Source organism: Triticum aestivum, chromosome 5B (genome assembly GCF_018294505.1).
Source record: "Triticum aestivum cultivar Chinese Spring chromosome 5B, IWGSC CS RefSeq v2.1, whole genome shotgun sequence".
NCBI classification, from domain to species: domain Eukaryota; kingdom Viridiplantae; phylum Streptophyta; class Magnoliopsida; order Poales; family Poaceae; genus Triticum; species Triticum aestivum.
This window is the reverse complement of record NC_057807.1, coordinates 670394192-670411973: the sequence shown is the minus strand read 5'-3', so window position 1 is coordinate 670411973 and position 17782 is coordinate 670394192. Positions and strand designations below refer to the sequence as shown.

Genomic DNA, 17782 nt, shown 5'->3' with positions numbered 1-17782 from the left:
CGTGCCGCTAGAGGCGATTCAGTTGGATAGTGATTTGACCTATGAGGAGAAACCAGTCAAGATTCTTGAGTATGCCAGCCGAGTCACCCGCAGCAAAGTTATCAAGTTTTGCAAGGTTCAGTGGAGCCACCACACCGAGGATGAAGCCACCTGGGAGCGAGAGGAAGATTTGCTGAAAGACCACCCTCACCTATTCTCTAGCCAACCCGAATCTCGAGGGCGAGATTCATCTTAAGGGGGTAGGTTTGTAACATCCCAAATTTTCAATTGGAATGTTATACAAATAGATCATTATTGCATATCATATTTAATGCATTTTGTTTTGGTCCTAGAAATTCTACGCAACTCAAGGACCCACGGAGAGAGTTGGGAATTTCAATATTTTCATATTTGAGTTTTCTCAAATTTTGGAAGTAGGATCATTTGATTTTATTTATTTTATCTTCAATTATTTCAATTATATAAATATGAGAGAGGGAATGAAATGACTTTCCCAAAATAAAGAAATATTGAGGATTTAATAAAAAAATCAAATAAGATTTTATTTTGGATTTTCTTGCTATTTTATTCGAATTTAGGAAAAATGCGTGTTTTCCAAAATTGCATTTAGGCCCAAATAAATGTTCATCTAAACCGGCTTGATTTTAGAAGCCGGGGAAAATTTATTTCGGGATTTTTAGAGTCCGTTTAGTATTTATTTCGTTTGTTTTTCTGCGCGATTTAAAAAAAACTTGAACCGACTCCGGGTCGTACCCGAGCGGGACTCCGCCCGGGGCAGCCTTTAAATAGCGCCCGCCCGAGCCGCCCCAGCCCAACAGCGCCGCCGCCAGCCCACCCGCGCCCCCGAACCCTAACCCTAGCCACCCACTGCCAGCGCCGCCGCCGCCGCCGCCCGCCGCCTCGCCGGAGCCGCCTCCCGCCACCGTCGTTGACCCGCCGCCCGAGGTGCCTCGTTTTCTGCGCAGCCGTTTTTTTAAAAACGTTCGGTTTTTCCGTCGGTTTTTCGTCGGTTTTTGTAGATTCCGTTTTTTATTAGATCGGTTTTCTTCCGGTTTGGATTAATTAGCGAGCGTTCACTCGTTCGTTCGTTTTAACGAACGCATTCATCGTTTAGATCCAGATAATGAACGTTCATTCGTTAATCTGTTCGTCATTTTTCTTTTTATCGGATTTATTCCGTGATTTTTTTGATCGCGATTTCTGATCCGATTTTTTGTTTTAGTATAACTTTTCGCTCGTTTATCGGAATCAGGCGATTCAAGCGCCTAGAGTTTCGTCTCAAAACCCTCTTTCCGAATAATCTACTCAAACCAGTTTTTGCTTCTGTAAAATTTGACTTAGGTCTAGACTAGTAATCGAAGCTTGTTTCTTTCGCCGTTTGATTTTTGTTTCTTCGTTCGATTTGATTCTTTTTGCAAACCGGAGTTCTTAAGTTGAACTTTCTGGTTAGACCTCTTATTTGAGTTTTACCCATGCATTAGATGAGTACTTATTGTATGCTTGTTTGTTTGTTTGCTTGCATTAGAGTACCCGGACTGCGCCGCTTGCTACTTCTAATCCCTAGGTTACGCGGATCATCAGCAAGGCAAGTAACACTTTGATCATACCTCTTTACTACCCAGTTTTTATGCATTAGATCAATCCTCAAACATTGCATGATTAGGATCTAATTAAATTATGGGTTTTGGGAAGTAGATTGAGGTAGTACCTATTACCGTTTTATTATCAAACCCTTGGGAGTTACTTCTACGTTGCTTATTATGCCATCCTACGCTAGTAGACGTGGATTGGGTGAGTGAATTTCCATGACAGATGTGAGATTGTTAATTAATGATTTATTTAAGGTGGCAACATTAATACACATCTGGGTGGATTGAGGTACCTGGTTATTCCAGGATTGCCTGTCTAGGCACCTGGGTAGACCAAGATTGCTTGTTTTTTTATGGACCGCCACCCAGACTCAAAGGGATCATAAGATTATTCATGCTAGAAACTTCTGTGTGCAGCCACATGCTATTATGGGCTCTAGCATAGTTGACTAAGTCGTGCGAACTCTTATAGTGGTAGACTAGCAGATGTAGGGGAAAGTAGGTGTATCGGTCTACCCATCGTAAGGTGCTAGCGCTTCTGAAAGACTATGTCTCAGTCATTCGTTTCTCAAACACCATGTAGTGCGAGAAAACCAACGGAGGAGATCGAGTCATGTGGGGAAAGTGCGCAACCTCTGCAGAGTGTATAAACTAATCATGATTAGCCGTGTCCCCGGTTATGGACATCTTGAGTATCTAGTACCTGGATTATCGTGTGAATCTCATCATGTTACTTTAATTAATATTGTTGGGTTTGTTTAATGATGATGCTTAATTGGGATTAAGGATGCTGTCAACCATTCTCAATGTTTAACAACCACCATGATAGTTAAATAATTTATTCCTTTGTAGTAGGGAAAAATTGGCTTTACGCAAAAACTGTAACCATAGAGCTATCCACCAAGCCATATATGCATGTAGTATAGCTTTACTCTTTCATTATTCTCTATGTGTTACTTTGCCAGCATATTCCATGTGCTGACCCGTTTTCGGGCTGCAACGTTCATGTTGCAGACTTTTCAGACGACCAGTAAGATGCTTTAGGATCGTGGTTCTATACTCAGTGATGCCGTTGGAGTTGATGGACTCACTTATCTTCCAAGCCTTCCGCTGTTATCGTTATTAGATGGCCTTAAGCCATATTTATTGTAATAAGTTTCTCTTTGGAGACCTTCGATGTAATAAGTGTGATTGCTACTCTGTTATAAATCCTTCAAGTACTGTGCGTGTCAGCATTACTAATCCAGGGATGACACTGATGCACAAAGATCGGACTGTTTGAGGTCTGGTCGGTATATTCAGAGAGGGTAATGAAATCTAACTTGTGCTTTATAGAAGCATCCGCCAGAAATCTTCGTTTAGCCAAGTCAGCCAGACCTCTGCTATTCCAAAATATTCCCTTCATATTTCATCATGAAATTTGTTTAGTAGTCAGGATTCTAGCGCTTCTGCGCACAGCCGAGGCCGGATATATCTTCTAGTTTCATTTGCGCTTAGGCTTGTTTTGCTTATCAACTCGGTCCATACAACCGAGCTCAGTGAGCCTACATGCCTCTGAATCTGATGAAATAAATAAATATATCAGATTAGATGGCCATCACCATCAACTTAAATATAGAACAATCGAATTAGATGTATACACTCATATTGACAACGTGTATAGTTGCCTTTGCTGTACACGTAAGGCTTGGAAAGTCAAAGTTTGATGTCCAACAAAAAGATGATAAACAACATTAAGCGCTTGGTTTATGTTGATGTCCAATCCATACACACGCAGTATCTAAGAAATTTTGTGTAGCTTTATAATTTTCTTAGAGCTAGCGCACCGGGGTAACAGTGATATATTTTGGACAGTTGCTCCCTTGATCTGTTCTAGTGAAGCTTAATTAGAGGGCCGTGTTTGGTAGGTGTAGAAGTATCATTTCTGTCGTGTTGCTGTTAACAGTTTTGCTCGTCGGTGCTTGCCGCAGCCTGACATTTGTTGACAGTTTTGACTCTTGACTCTTGGCCTGTTGGATAGGATAGAGACATGCATTACATGCATGATGCATGTCAAGTTCGATTCAAGGACTAGCTAACGGATGACCAACTTTTGGTGTTGTTTCTTTTATCTGTTCTTTTAGGGTAGTTTAGACTGTTTTGTTTGCTACTAGCACTCTAGCAGTAATGGAACCATTAATTTGGTCGTGTTGCTGTTGAAGGTTTTGCTGGCCGATGCTGCAACTGCCCGACATTTGTTGCGAGCAGATCGACCGGATGATTATCTAAAGAAACTCTTAGTCCTGACTCTTGACTCTTGACAAATCGGACAAAAGAGCAAGCCGCCGAGCACATCTTGCTCAAGGCCATGAAAGACGAGACCAAGCTTTGGGTCTCATCGGGTGCAAAAAAATTAGGAACCATTATACCTGCAGAGTAGTTCCTTGCTTTCTATGGGTGGGCCTCACGGCCTTGTAATACAAACTCTATTCATTACTTAATTATTAATACTGTAGATGAGGCAGAGCTTTTGCCTTCATTTAAAAGAAACGGATACATCCAATGCTTCAGGACATGAAGAAAGTCTAGATTTAGCAAAAGGATTCTCAAACTCATATGTCGGAAAGGAGGAACCCCGATAGATACAAACTACCATTTTTAAAACTCATATAGGTGGACAAACTTGTTTTACATTACTAGTATATCACAGGCTCTCCATCTAGTCATTCATCTTGGTCGTGGAATACGTGTACGTATGCTCACTCACTAACTAGTACAGTATATTAGACAAGCTTATATAGTGAGTAAGCTGAGGCAGATAGCTAGGTAGCAAAAGTGTACAATGGCTTTAGATCAGCTCAAGCAGCTTGTACCATGCCTTCTCCTCCTGTCGATTATGTCGTCCTTGTCCCAAGCGAAGGCACAACAGTGCAACCGCCCCGGTTCAGATGAGAACCGAAAGGGCAACTACTCCATGGACGACACCAACTTCCGATTCCATACGATCGGCAAAGATTCCGGGTTCCTACGGACGATGGTTGGCCTGGACTTGCTCCGCAACCTGTCCGACGCCGACGTGAACAACACCGGTGTGTTTTCCATCTTCGACCTCTGGATAACTCTCTGGCAAGTTGGCCAGGAGCAGCTGAGCATCGACGAGGCGTCGTTCAGCATCACCATGGTCTATCAGCCGCTGATGGACCAGAGCCGTAGTGGCCTCACCTTCCTGATCCTCTCTTACAGATTGCTAACAAGTCTCGAAGCGTATGTGGGGGCAAATAGCTCCTTAGCGAAGCAACTGGTGGCCATAGATATCTCCAACCCCACAACCCGAAGCGCCTCCGTCTCCGGCAGCTCCTTCTCTGTCCGGATCGGTGCACTGGCTAACCTCACCACCTCGGGCACGAGGTACAACAATAGCACCATGGCTGTCGTCATCAACATTGATCCGGTGGCAGCTGCCATCTCTAACTATTCAGTGTGGATCGACTACGACCGTGTGGGGCATAGCCTGTCGGTCTACGTGGACGTTGAAGGTAGGCTCAAGCCTGGTAACGCCATAGCCGAGGTGAACCTTAGGATCAGCAGCATCGATTTCCCATACGTCCGTTTTGGCCTCCTCTCCACGACCGCGCAGCTGCTTCGTGCCGGAGCCATAAAATGCAGTGCAATAGTCGAGGGCTTACCTCGCTCCTACGAGGAGGACAAAGCAGGTGGATTACTGTCGAGGAAGGAAACCATCATAACCTCCATCCTCGGGTCCATAGCCGGCACCGCCGGTATGGTTGCCGCCGTGGCGTGCTACTTCGGCTCTAGGTACCGGCGGTGGCACAAGGAGCTAGACAAGCTCGCCAGGTCTATGGAGCGCCTCCCAGCGGTCCCAAAGAAGGTCGACTTCGCTGACATCTACAAGGCCACCCGCAACTTCCACGAGGACATGAAGCTTGGTGGAGGTGGGTTCGGTACAGTGTATAGGTGCACGCTCCCTGCTGCCGCTTCTAAGACGGGGCAACCAATGGATGTGGCCATCAAGAGGTTCACCCGTGACGTGCAGGACCGCCGCTACGACGACTTCCTCGCCGAGGTTAGCATCATCAGCCGGTTGCGCCACAAGAACATCGTCCCCCTCATCGGTGAGCATCGTCTAACTACTACTACTACGGTACTACCTACGATCCATTATAAGTGTCGCTGTTTTAAATTAACTCCAGTTCAAAACTGCAACACTTATTCTGGATCGAAGGAGTAGTATTTAGTCTAAGTTATGTCACTTTAGCCCCTCGCTACTCCCAAAGTTTATAATTTGTAGGGGCCTTTATTTTTACTTGGACTTAAGATTCTGTATGACTGTCCGCTTAAATATTTATCGGTAATGATAACTCCCGAATGTTCGGGAGTTAAGCATGGCAACCCGAACGGGTTTAGATGGCAAGTTTAGTTTGCGTGAGATTAGAAAAACATGGCAATTTTCTGACAAAAAAACGAAAAAGGACGAAGTTGCCATCCCCTATGAACTAAAGTTGCCATCTAAAATGAATTAAAGTTGCCATGTAAAAATATTCGGGATGAAATGCTCAAAATCCGAACGTTTGGGAGTTATTGGATTCCATATTTATTAGGAGGAATGATTAGTATCTTTGTTACTCCCAATGTTCGATTCATTATTGAAATCATACAAAATTGTAATTCTTTATTACTCATTCATTATTTGTTGGTTTAACCTTCGTTACATATCCATTCTAGGCTCGTAGTGATGCACTCATAGAACTACAGATGTCGAAGAATGGTTTTCCTAACTATATGCGCTTAATCATTTTCCAGGCTGGTCTTATAACAAAGGAGTGCCGCTGCTTGTGTTCGAGTTCATGATCAATGGCAGTTTAGACCAACATCTCTTCCATGGAGGCGGTAGTGACACAAGACAGCACCACACCAACAATGCCATCAGGCAATGGGCAAAACGTTACGAGATTCTCAAGGGCATAGTCACCGCCTTGCACTATGTCCACCACGAGTACGAGCCTCTGGTGCTGCACCGTGACATCAAGGCAAGCAACATAATGTTGGACTCGAGCTTCCGCGCTCGCCTCGGCGACTTTGGCTTGGCTTCGACCGTCGCCGTTGATAGGAACTCCGTCACTGGCATGGGTGGCACCTGGGGCTACATCGCACCAGAGTATCCAGTTTGCCGCAAGGCAACACGACAAACGGACATCTATGCACTCGGTGTGCTCATCCTCGAGGTTGTCACAGGACAACGGGCGCTCGTTGATCATCAGGTGGTGGATGACGATGACATCCACATCACGGATAGGGTGTGGCGTCTGCATCGTGAGGGGAGGTTACTGGAGTGCATGGATGCCATGTTGATCAACGATTCTTCCCTTGATGATGAGGAGCAGCTAGACACTATCGGCGATGTGGAATGCGTGCTGCTCTTGGGCCTAGCGTGTAGCAACCCGAATCCATCAGACCGGCCCACCATGCCTGAAGTGGTGCGTGTCATCGCCAAGTCAACTCCGCCGCCACATGTTCCTCCTCAGAAGCCAATATTTGTGTGGCCACCGCAGGAAGAGGGGCGTTCAGGGGCCTCCGATGATGATAGCACGGGTACATCGATGATGAATAATCTTGACAAGAGTATGGTAAGCACCACCAGAGGACATGCCTCATTTCAACTCCAAGACTCTGTGTACGTCACGGCAAGCAATTCCTCTGGTCCATGAGGAAATGCTAAGGAGCATATATAGTGAAAATGAAAATTCACTTGTTTCATTTAATGTTGATGTGATTTTGCCCAATTTAAGAAGCTTGAGTATTTTTTATGTATAAGTTAATGTCATGAGTCATATGTATGAAATAAATAAATATATACTGTATATCAGATTTTGGCCATCACCATCGACTTAAATATAGAACAATCGAATCAGATATAGGCACTCATATTGACAACGTGTATAGTTGCCTTTGCTGTACAAGGCATGGAAAGTCTAAGATTGATGTCCAACAAACTATGATAAGCACCAGCAAGCCCTTAGTTTATGTTGATGTCCAATCCATTCTCGTAGTTTCGAGGCAATAGTGATATTTTTGGAGAGTTGCTCTCTTAGTCTGTTTTAGTGAAGTTTAGAGGGCCCTGTTTGGTAGGTGTAGAAGTACCATTTCTGTCGTATTGCTGTTAACAGTTTTGCTCGTCGGTGCTTGCCGCAGCGTGACATTTGTTGCCGGCAGAATGATCCCTTGAAGTATGATTATCTAAAAGGAACTTGTAGTTTTGAATGTTGACTCTTGACCTGTTGGATAGAGACATGCATAATTCGATCCAAGGACTAACGGATGGCCAACTTAGACCACGCCTTTGTCAGCCAGTTCTTCATGTTCAATACAATATGCTTAAAGGTGAGTACATATCTCAATAAGATACTTGCTGAATAGGATAGGGACATGTAAATTCAATCAAAGTAGTCGTACTATGAAGACCAGGAATACCGGGCAATTGACTGAACGCTAATGATTTTGCTATGCAGGCCGGCCGCTTGTTCCACATACGTACGCAGGTAACGCAGCTACTCTGCCCGGCCAGCCAATCACACATGGTGGGGCCAAAGACTCCAGCAAATTGTTCCCCAGTAATAGGCTCTACTATGCCGCCAAATGATGGGGTCAAAGACTCAATGTTTCTTTTAGTTACAACATTGTTTCATCCTCCTATTTAGCATCTTTCCGGAAGAACCCCCCCCCCCCCCCCCCCCCCCCCCCCCCCCCGCCCCCTCCTATTTAGCTTTGGGAAAACTATGGAGACCTACGAAAATCAACACGAGATGGCGTTATATCAGCTCAAGCAGGAGTTTGTCCCATGTCTTCTCCTGTCGATCAACGCTTTCTTTTCTCACGCGGCGCCGGGCTATGGAAATGCCTCGAAAACTCCAACCTAGATCGAGGAGCAACCAGACCTCTGGACGGGGCGCGGATTCTCTACCTTGCTATGGTGAAGGCACCGGGGACTTTGCCACAGGATCAAGAATGGAAGGCTGAGATCGCTGCAAGTACTGTCCCAAATACTGTTCACATGAAATTACTGTTTGTTCGTACTGTTGAAAGTACTGTTTGGATCCCTTGTAGCATCCAATCTGGGACATTGGTTTCCAATCCGACGGGTGAAACTGATCAAAGCTAGAGGTTACTGTTTACCTCTGCCTTTGCCACAGCAAGGCAAAGAATCCACATCCTTCTGGACGACACCATGGCAATCCCTAAACAGCGCCTGTAGCACCCCTTATAGCATCTCTAGCAGACCCCGTATTATGCCGACCCTGTTTTACGGGTCGGCTACGCGGGGTCTGCTCGACCGCAGCCCGCATCGACCCGCAAACCGAAAACCCCCGATAAGCGAATTTGACAGCGATTCCGACAATTGAGTTCAAATTCGAACAACTAAACATAGTTCGCACGCAAATAAAATCATTGTTTTGTATGACAAACACGAAAGGACTTCATGCAAAAGCAACGACCACGTCCGTCGTCATCTTGGTCGCTTTTCACCCGTTGCCATGATCTTCACTCCGCACCACCTCCATCGATGCCATCGCCCGCCCCCGAATCCATCGACGACACTTGTTCCAACTCCGACACCGAAAGTATCGCCGAGCGCACTGAATGCATCAGCGGCACTGGATCCAAATCCCGATGAGAAAGCATTGCCGGCACTGAAGCACGCACCGACCGACGCTAGAATCCTCCTCTTCAAGATGTCTCTCCTTGCCATATCATGTCATTCTTCGGTGATGTCGTCCATGTCATCGCGGTTCATTGCCATGATCCTATTCTCTTCGGCAAGAAGCTTGGACATGGCTTTGTTCTCACCGGCACGTGCTCTTCTCTCCTCAATGGCCGCCTTGTGCAACCACTAGTAGAAAACATGGCATCAGTCCTGGTTCCAGAGGGCCTTTAGTCCCGGTTCTGGAACCGGGACAAAATGATCGGGACTAATGCCCATTACTTTTAGTCTCGATTGGCTTATGAAACGGGACTAAAGGAGCTCCACGTGGCCGCTGTGGGGCGCCCAGGCAAGGGGACCTTTAGTCCCGGTTGGTGTACCAACTGGGACTAAAAGGCAGCCATGCGTCATCAGCTCCCGGGCGCTGGGGTTTTTGTTTTTTTAAGGGGGGGTTTAGGGGTTTAGGAGGGTTTAGGGGTTTCATATTGTGTTAGCTAGCTACTACATATAGAGAGAAGTGACCTCTCTTTCTCCGTGCTTGGTCGATGCTAGCTAGTACATATAGAGAGAACTCGACGCTAGCTAGTAAGCAAATGAAGGAACCATTAGTTACACAACATCGTCATGAACATATATAGAGAGAAGTGACCTCTCTTTCTCTGTGCTTGGTCAAACAACAAGTTTTCGTATATCTATCTGACACTAGTACATATATACAATATAACATCTCTTACGATCCCTAACATCATCTACCTAAAATCCATTTGCAAATCTGTATGGTATTCTTCGTTTTCAGGTATGACGTGGTCAACAAAGAATCCCGCCAATTCCTCTTGCATTGCTCGTATGCGATCATGTGGTAGGAGTTCATCCCGCATCTGCCAGATCTAATTTAAAGAAGGGGGTCAATACATATATATGAATGAAACTCAACACAAGTGATGGTAATAAAAAAGAATTATGAATATTGTTTACGTACTTCAAATTGTTTTGAAGTTATGCCCCGCTCAAGGGTCAAGTTGTGAATGAACTCGCAAACGTAGTATCCACATAAATTGTTTTCGGGTGCCTGCCACAAGTACTTTACGAGAATAGAGTTCAATCAAACTGATAATCAAGCATGATAACGATATTGATGAAACTAGAATCAATGAGAGATGCACGAAACTAGCTAGTACTACTTACTTTGGGGTGTGTAAATCGCAGCTCCTTCTTCAGACCCGGGACCATTCCAGTGAACTTTTTCCAAACCCTGCCCGGCAAAGAAAATGATTGCTTGATATCAGGAAATGAACAAAAGTTGCTGATATGGTGCGATAATGATTGAACTTACCTCTGGAGCATTTCACTCATGTCCGCCCACTCCTTTTCCTCTTTATGTCCCTAGTCTAAGATAGTTACTACTGCCCCGTCAAGCTTAATGGATAGCAGAATAAAGTGGAATCTGCGCAAGCATAACTCATCAACTAAACTTAACCTCGAGTAAGCAAAACCGAATATGCACAAGACAGTTATACTCACTTGAAGTTGTAAGGAAAGAGTATTTCCCTTTTGTTTTGATGTCGAAGGAACGCTTTTAGCAAGTTATCCTCAGTGTCGGTGGCTCTATTTTGTACCGCCCATTCATTTACGGTATTTGGGCTAATGAACTCAATGTCATAGATTTGTCCTCTTTTGCATTCGATGATCTTCAATCTGCATAATATAGTGAGGATAATTATATATACATGCAATGAACTAGCTGAACTAGAGACTTAATTACAGAAATAATACTTACAGATAGTAGCAAGTCATGAGTTGTTTGTCAATGGCCTCTTGATTAAATAACTGAAATAATATGATTCCACAAATTCAACAGGCATCAGGTCGACTCCAATGAAGTCATGCTCATCTTTAATTCCCAGCATCATATTGTCAGTCCCAGACTTGCTACAGGTTTCCAACAAGTACCAGTCATGCAATCTTTGCATCTCGTATCTAAAGACCTCTACTATCTCAGCCATTTCAAACTGTACATCATCGCCCACGTAATTACCAAGAGTGGTACCGGACGCTAGCCCTGGATGATTAGCGATATCGCTAGACACCTTGAGTGGGGCGCATGATTGCTTCTCCTGTTCGCCGAGCTGGGGAATTGTTTTCCCACTTCGTCTTGCAGCACTGGTAGTACTTCCCGATCGCCTCGGTTCATCATATGTCTTTGCAATAGAGCGATCATAGTGTGATTGCGGTGGAGGCGGTGGTGGACGCTTAAGGGCATCCAGAGTGCGCTTCGCTTTCATCAGATCTATTGTTTCCTTCGGAGGTGGACGTTTCTATTCAAAATGGGCATGCACTTCGGCATCCACGATGTCCTTGGTTTCCTCGTCAGCCCTCTCGTATGGTAACTTTGGAGGAGCCATGAGGCTTGGACCAGCTTTGAATTTCTTCCCTCCTGTTATATTGCTAGCCGCCAGAGCGGCGGCGGCTCTCTTCTGCCGTTGCTGAGGCGGCAAAGTCCGCTGACGCGCCGGAGGAGGCGGAGTCCGCTGACGCACCGGAGGAGGCGGAGTCCGCTAACGCGCCGGAGACAGCTGAGGTGAAAGAGGACTCTGCTGAGGGGGCCTCCTCCACCGGAGACGGCAGCTGAGGCGGCGGAGACGGCAGCTGAGGCGCGGAAACAGCTCACGCGCCGGAGATGACTCAGACAGCTGAGACGGCTGAGCTGGACTGTGAGGAGTCTGCTGAGGGGCCTCCTCCGGCTGAGTCTGCTAAGGCGGCATCCAGTTTGTAAGCTTGATGTTCTCCTTTCTTCATAGTCAGGTACTCCTTAAGACATTTTCCAGAAGAATCTCCCCTTCACCTATAGGGTACTCAAGCTCCAGCGCCTCAAATCCCTCCATTATTTCATCCACCCGACAATAGCAAAGCCATGTGAAATCGGACGACAATGGAAAGTTCCCTCAACTCGAGGAGATAAGACAGAGCCGACCGCCACCTTCAAGGTCAGGTTATGGCATTTCGCCATTAGCACACAATGTTTATTCTCCGTGATACTATCCACGGGGTACCGAGGAGCCGTGATATTAGGCTGAACGAGCTCCATGGAAGCCACGTTGCTTCTCTGCTAAGATGGTGGGGTAGCTTCAGGGGCAGTGTCGAATGAAGGATCTTCGTGCCACTGAGATGGTTGGCCGGTAGCTCGCTGGCTCTCAAGTTCCTCTAGTTTCGCATTATGCATGTGAGGTTCGATCCAAGGACTAACAGATGGCCAACTTAAACCACGCCTTTGCCAGCCAGTTCTTCATGTCCAATACAATATATGCTTAAAGGTGAGTACAGATGTCGATAAGAGGCTTGCTGAATAGAGTATGAACATGTAAATTCAATCAAAGTAGTCGTACTATGAAGACCAGGAATACCGGATATTTGACTGAACGCTAATGATTTTGCTATGCAGGCCGGCCGCTTGTTCCACATACGTACGCAGGTAACGCAGCGAACTCTGCCCGGCCAGCCAATCACACATGGTGGGGCCAAAGACTCCAGCAAATTGTTCCCCAGTGGGAGGCTCTACTATGCCGACAAATGGTGAGGGCAGATTGTTCCCCGGTCTCATAGTTTTCTCAATGTTTCTTGTACATACAACATTGTTTCATCCTCCTATTTAACATCTTTTTCAAAGAAAAAAAACTCCTATTTAGCTTTGGGAAAGCTATGGAGACCTACAAAAATCAACACAACATGGCGTTATATCAGCTCAAGCAGCAGTTTGTCCCGTGTCTCCTTCTCCTGTCGATCAACGCCTTCTTCTCTCACGCGACGCCGGGCTATGGAAGTGCCTCGAAGACTCCAACCTAGATCGGAGGAGCAACCAGACCTCTGAACGACACCATGTCCCACTTTTTTTCAGAAGAGTCACACATGTCATCTGATTGACAAAGACACCAGAGGTCGGTACGGATGTTGCCTGACCTTGACTACACCTGTAACAAACGGCGTGTGTGGAACAAACGGCCGGCCAGCTTACTCTGTTTACTTGACAATTTTATTATTAAGAGCATGAAGATTTTATTTTTAATAACATGGCAATTTATTACTAAGAGCATGGCAGTTTTTTTATTCTTATCATGAAAATTTCCTCCATTTTTTTAAATGAAAATATAAAGCATGGCAAATTCCTTGTATGTCTTTTTAGATCAACCAGCAAATATGCCCGTGCGTTGCAACAGAATATAAAAAACAAATTGCGCAAGCCAAACAAGTATGACTCGATACCCTTACATAGGAGCGTCCTCAATTTTAACACGGTGGCTCACCATGTTGCCACTTATTTTTCTTCCCACCCTCGGTGATGATGGTCGCGATGTCCACGTGATCACAACGCATTCGATGTGGTAAATCCCAAGGCTATGAGCTTGCCACTGCACGCCACACTTGCCATTATGTTGCGCAAGTCGATGCCGCCACCACAGGTGCCTCCTTAGAAGCCAAGATTTGTGTGGCCAACGTAGGAAGAGGGGTGTTCAGTGGCCTCTGATGATGATAGCGTGCGTACATCAAGTATGACAAGTGATGATACCTCATTTCAACTCCAACTCTTTGCCTACATCACACCGAGCAGTGCCTCTGGCCCATGAGGAAATGCCAAGGAGAAGTAAAAATGAAAATTCACTTGTTGCATTTAATGTTGATGTCATTTCGATAAATTTAAGAAGCTTGTGTATTTGTGTTATATCTAAGTTAATATCATGAGTCACATGTATGAAATAAATATATTTATTAGATCAGATGGCCGGCCGCTGTCATCACCCATCCAACGGCAACCGCCCCTCATGCGCCATTACCTGGTCACCCTCTTGTTCGACGGCGGCGGACTGTGGGCCTGTGTGGGCGACTCGGAGGCTGGATCTTGAGGTGGTGACGGCCTTTCTGAGGCTGGCAGCGGTATGGGACATCCCCTTCATCAATAGATCAGGTTTGATGTGGCTCGGCAGGTGACACATACGTCTCTTCCGAAGACGTTGTGCAATGACTCTCACCGGCCTTTGAAGCCTCCGGCGGAAGCTACGCACGATGTCTCATGCGGTAGTGGCTGGAGGCATACTGTATAGGACATCTGTCTTCCGATGTCTTCTTCATAGGTAGCCAGTTATTGAGGAGTCGGTAGCCAGATAAGGGACGATGGTACGGCCGGTTTCGCTGACGACTTTATGCACTACGGTGGAAATACAAGATCTCTTATCAGGCTATCTCTACGCGCGTCTGCGTGGTGTCCTTGCTGAAGGTGATGGATTGTAGCTCGACTTTGGGGATAAGAATCCGGAGTACAACTCGTGTTGGACTCATTATCATCGGCGCACGTGGTGTGATTCCTTCTTGAAGGCGTAGACTAGGAGTTGTGTATTTTTTTCTGTCTTGTTTATAGGGTTAGTGGCTATCTGGTGAAGTTACCTTCGCGAGGCATGCGGCCTCGGGTTTTCTTTTTTGTTTTATTTTCAGGTCGATGTTGTTTGGCTGCTGGATTTTACATTATAATTAATATATGGCTGTGTGCATCGTCCAATGTAGAAGCCGGGTTATCCTCCTTCTAAAAAAAAGATGTACACAATCATATTGACAACATGTATAGTTGCCTTTGCTGTACACGGCTTGGTAAGTTTGATGTCCAACAAACTGTGATAAACATCATCAAGCGAAAATCTGCGTCTGAGCCCGGGCTCAAATGCTCCCTTTATCTGCACCCTCCGAGCACATGAAGATTCACGCCTGCAGTGGTATTTCCAGCCGTATCCGCACCGTACGCCAACTTAGAAAAAGGATCCCATCGAGTCATCATGATAGGTAGGTGGCCTCACTGTTTCGCCGGAACAGCAGTTTGGTGCACGGACCCGAACCATTCCCGAGCCGTAACTTCGACGGAAGTACTGACGGCCACCAAACAATCCCGCTTGATTAACCAAGTTGCTTATGCCTATGTCGAAAGGCTATTCCCAATCAGATCGCGCAGGCTCAGGTGCCAGCAGCTGTCCATCACGCACACCCCGCCGCGAGTATCGCTCCTGCTACAAATCAGTTCAGCCCGCCCTAGTTAATCAGGTCGTTAAGCCAGCCGTGGTGCCAGTAGGAGTGTACGACGTATCTCATGCTGCTGTCGTCCTGCTTGTCGAAGTTGCCAATCTCATGGTCGCTGGTTTAGTTCTCTGCTTTATCGTTATGATGTACTTTCTCCGTTTCTTTTTAGTTTGCATATAAAATTTGATCAATCAAATTTTCTTAACTTTGACTAAGTTTATAGGAAAAAAATATGAAGATTCAAAATATGAAATCAATATTATTAGATACATTATGAAATTAATTTTCATACCATATAGCTTTAGTAATATAGATGTTGATTTTTTTTACAAATTTAGTCAAATTTTACAAAGTTTGGCTTTGACCAAATTTTATATGCAGACTAAAAAAAATGGAGGGAGTACTTACTCCATCCCATGATATAAGATCATTTTGCAAGCTATATTAACTTGTAAAATGGTCTTATATTATGGGACGGAGTACTTTGGATCAAGCAACTATGTTAAGTGTGTTTACTACTTAGTTGTGGCAGTGAGACGGCACAAATATATGCAAAGGGTGGCTCCCTTGGTAGCCTGTTTGTACACGATCGTTGTAACCCATCAACTAATGTACTGCTCACTTAAGGTTATGTGATGCCTAATACTAGTATAAGTTAATTACCTTTGTTTTTTTTTTGCGGATGAATTACCTTCGTTCTTGACATTCGACTTGAGTGTATACCATGTTTTGGATATCATACACATGTTTTGCCCAGCTCACACATACGTGTGGCTATTGGGCTGAGCGATTAAGATGAGCATGCCCAGTTCAAAAGAAAAAAGAATCTACCGGAACCTCATATCCTCTTCTTGCATAGGCGAAGCCTCACCTCCCCTGTACAGCAAGTGCCGGCATTCACCCACCACTCCCACAAGTCACAAATATGAATCTCGCTTCGCCTGTCCTGGAACTAGGACCGATGGAGTTTGCAAACTACCTTCGGGCTCAGTACCCTAATCTTGCAGTCCAGTCTAAATCCAAAATTGAGAAGGTCCGCGTGCATTCTGAACATTTTCATGTAACTATGGAAGTATCCGGGAACACTTTATTGATAGCGTCCTCCATGGCTCTGTTCTGATCTGCATAATAAGAGTACACAATTCAGCACAAAAGTTCAGCCAACTCAGGCATTCAATCCGCTCTTGCCATACCTAATACAAAAGCCTACCTCCCATGAACATAGGTTGTAGAAGTGTTCACCTAGCGAGTCAAAGCTTATCCCCAACTCAGGCTTAATCACACACTTAGAAAGCTTCTGCATACTGCCTAATTAATTTCTCCAACGTGCTCATCCTCAACAGGCATGGGGTTCTGTCCAGTGGAGCACTGACTAGCCTCAACCTGCAAATCATTCGGCAGACATCTCAAAAACATGCAGGACTGCATCAATGTTTTTGTTTTCAGTCAGCCAACATTGCAAACATGCTTATTCTGCTCAAAACAGCCAGTAGTAGCATCTGGGCAGCTCTATTCTTTTACCCACACCATTACTGATAGCAAATTACCCAGTCGTAAGAATTTTGGCAAGATAACTCATCCAGGAATGCAAGTACTGAACACTACAGCACAACTTCATCATACATTTTCTATGCATGCGACCTCAACGAATTTCGTTCTTTATTAAGAACTAAAATTCTGAAACAGCACAATCTAAGCGAAAATAGGAACTCACCTCTTCGTACAGCCTGGAGCCTCTGGGTTAACCTTCCCGGTTGACTGCGCGGACTGCGTCGGGGTAGTGTTCTTCCTTCCCCTGGCCTGGCAGACACTTCTGTGCGATCTGCGGTTCCCCACGTCCTGTACGCAGCCGGATGCACAATTCCTAAATCGCTCCACCCCGCTGCAGTACAGCAAGGGGCGCCGGATTTGGTTGCTCTGCAACGAATTCCTCTTGCAGTGGAAACATGGTATCTCATCGTCTCAGAGTTGCTTTACCGCGGACAAAATCGCGAATAATGCACAAATAAAACGCAAAAGGACGACCGAGGCAAACAGGCTTGCGCACCTGTCGACTGCATCTAGAAGGGATTCCAAGCCGTGGGCCTCCATGTCTTCGCCGCGGGTGGAACCAGTCGCCGGCGCCTCCATGGATCTAACAGCGAGCTCTGCCTTTTTTTTTGAGAGGAACAGCGAGCACTGTCTTGGTTTAACACGAGGCAGCCTCGACCAGAACCATCTACCACCCAAAATTTAATTTTGCAAGGGACCCCCAACCACCACACGTGTGCGCTTGCACGTTGTGCACTGGACGGCTCAATTCGGCGAGCAACATTCTGTGCCTAAGGCGGCCAGTTCTTTTGGGCAATTCTCCCAGAATTGATCCCCTCCCCGGCTTCTCTCAGAATTGCCACTTGATACTTTTTTACAATTCCTAGCTAATTAGACCTTAACTAGCTAGGAA

At 45.6% G+C, this 17782-nt stretch overlaps 1 protein-coding gene and 1 long non-coding RNA gene across 3 annotated transcripts; one reads left to right on the top strand and one right to left on the bottom strand.

The window, feature by feature from the left end:
- The first annotated feature begins 3917 nt into the window (after positions 1 to 3917).
- Positions 3918 to 7294, top strand: LOC123115229 (L-type lectin-domain containing receptor kinase IX.2-like). Its single transcript, XM_044536449.1, has 2 exons — positions 3918 to 5701; positions 6390 to 7294. The coding sequence occupies exons 1-2, from the start codon at positions 4411 to 4413 to the stop codon at positions 7292 to 7294; spliced, it is 2196 nt and encodes a 731-aa protein (XP_044392384.1). The 5' UTR covers positions 3918 to 4410.
- An 8745-nt stretch (positions 7295 to 16039) lies between these two features.
- On the bottom strand, positions 16040 to 17549 carry LOC123117540 (uncharacterized). 2 transcript variants are annotated; one of them, XR_006457409.1, is made up of 4 exons: positions 17387 to 17549; positions 17054 to 17271; positions 16550 to 16722; positions 16040 to 16460 (listed from the first exon to the last, which is right to left on the bottom strand). It is a non-coding gene; the product is annotated as an uncharacterized lncRNA (long non-coding RNA). The 2 variants fall into 2 exon arrangements; XR_006457407.1 differs by having other exon boundaries at positions 17054 to 17548.
- Between the last annotated feature and the right edge of the window lie 233 nt (positions 17550 to 17782).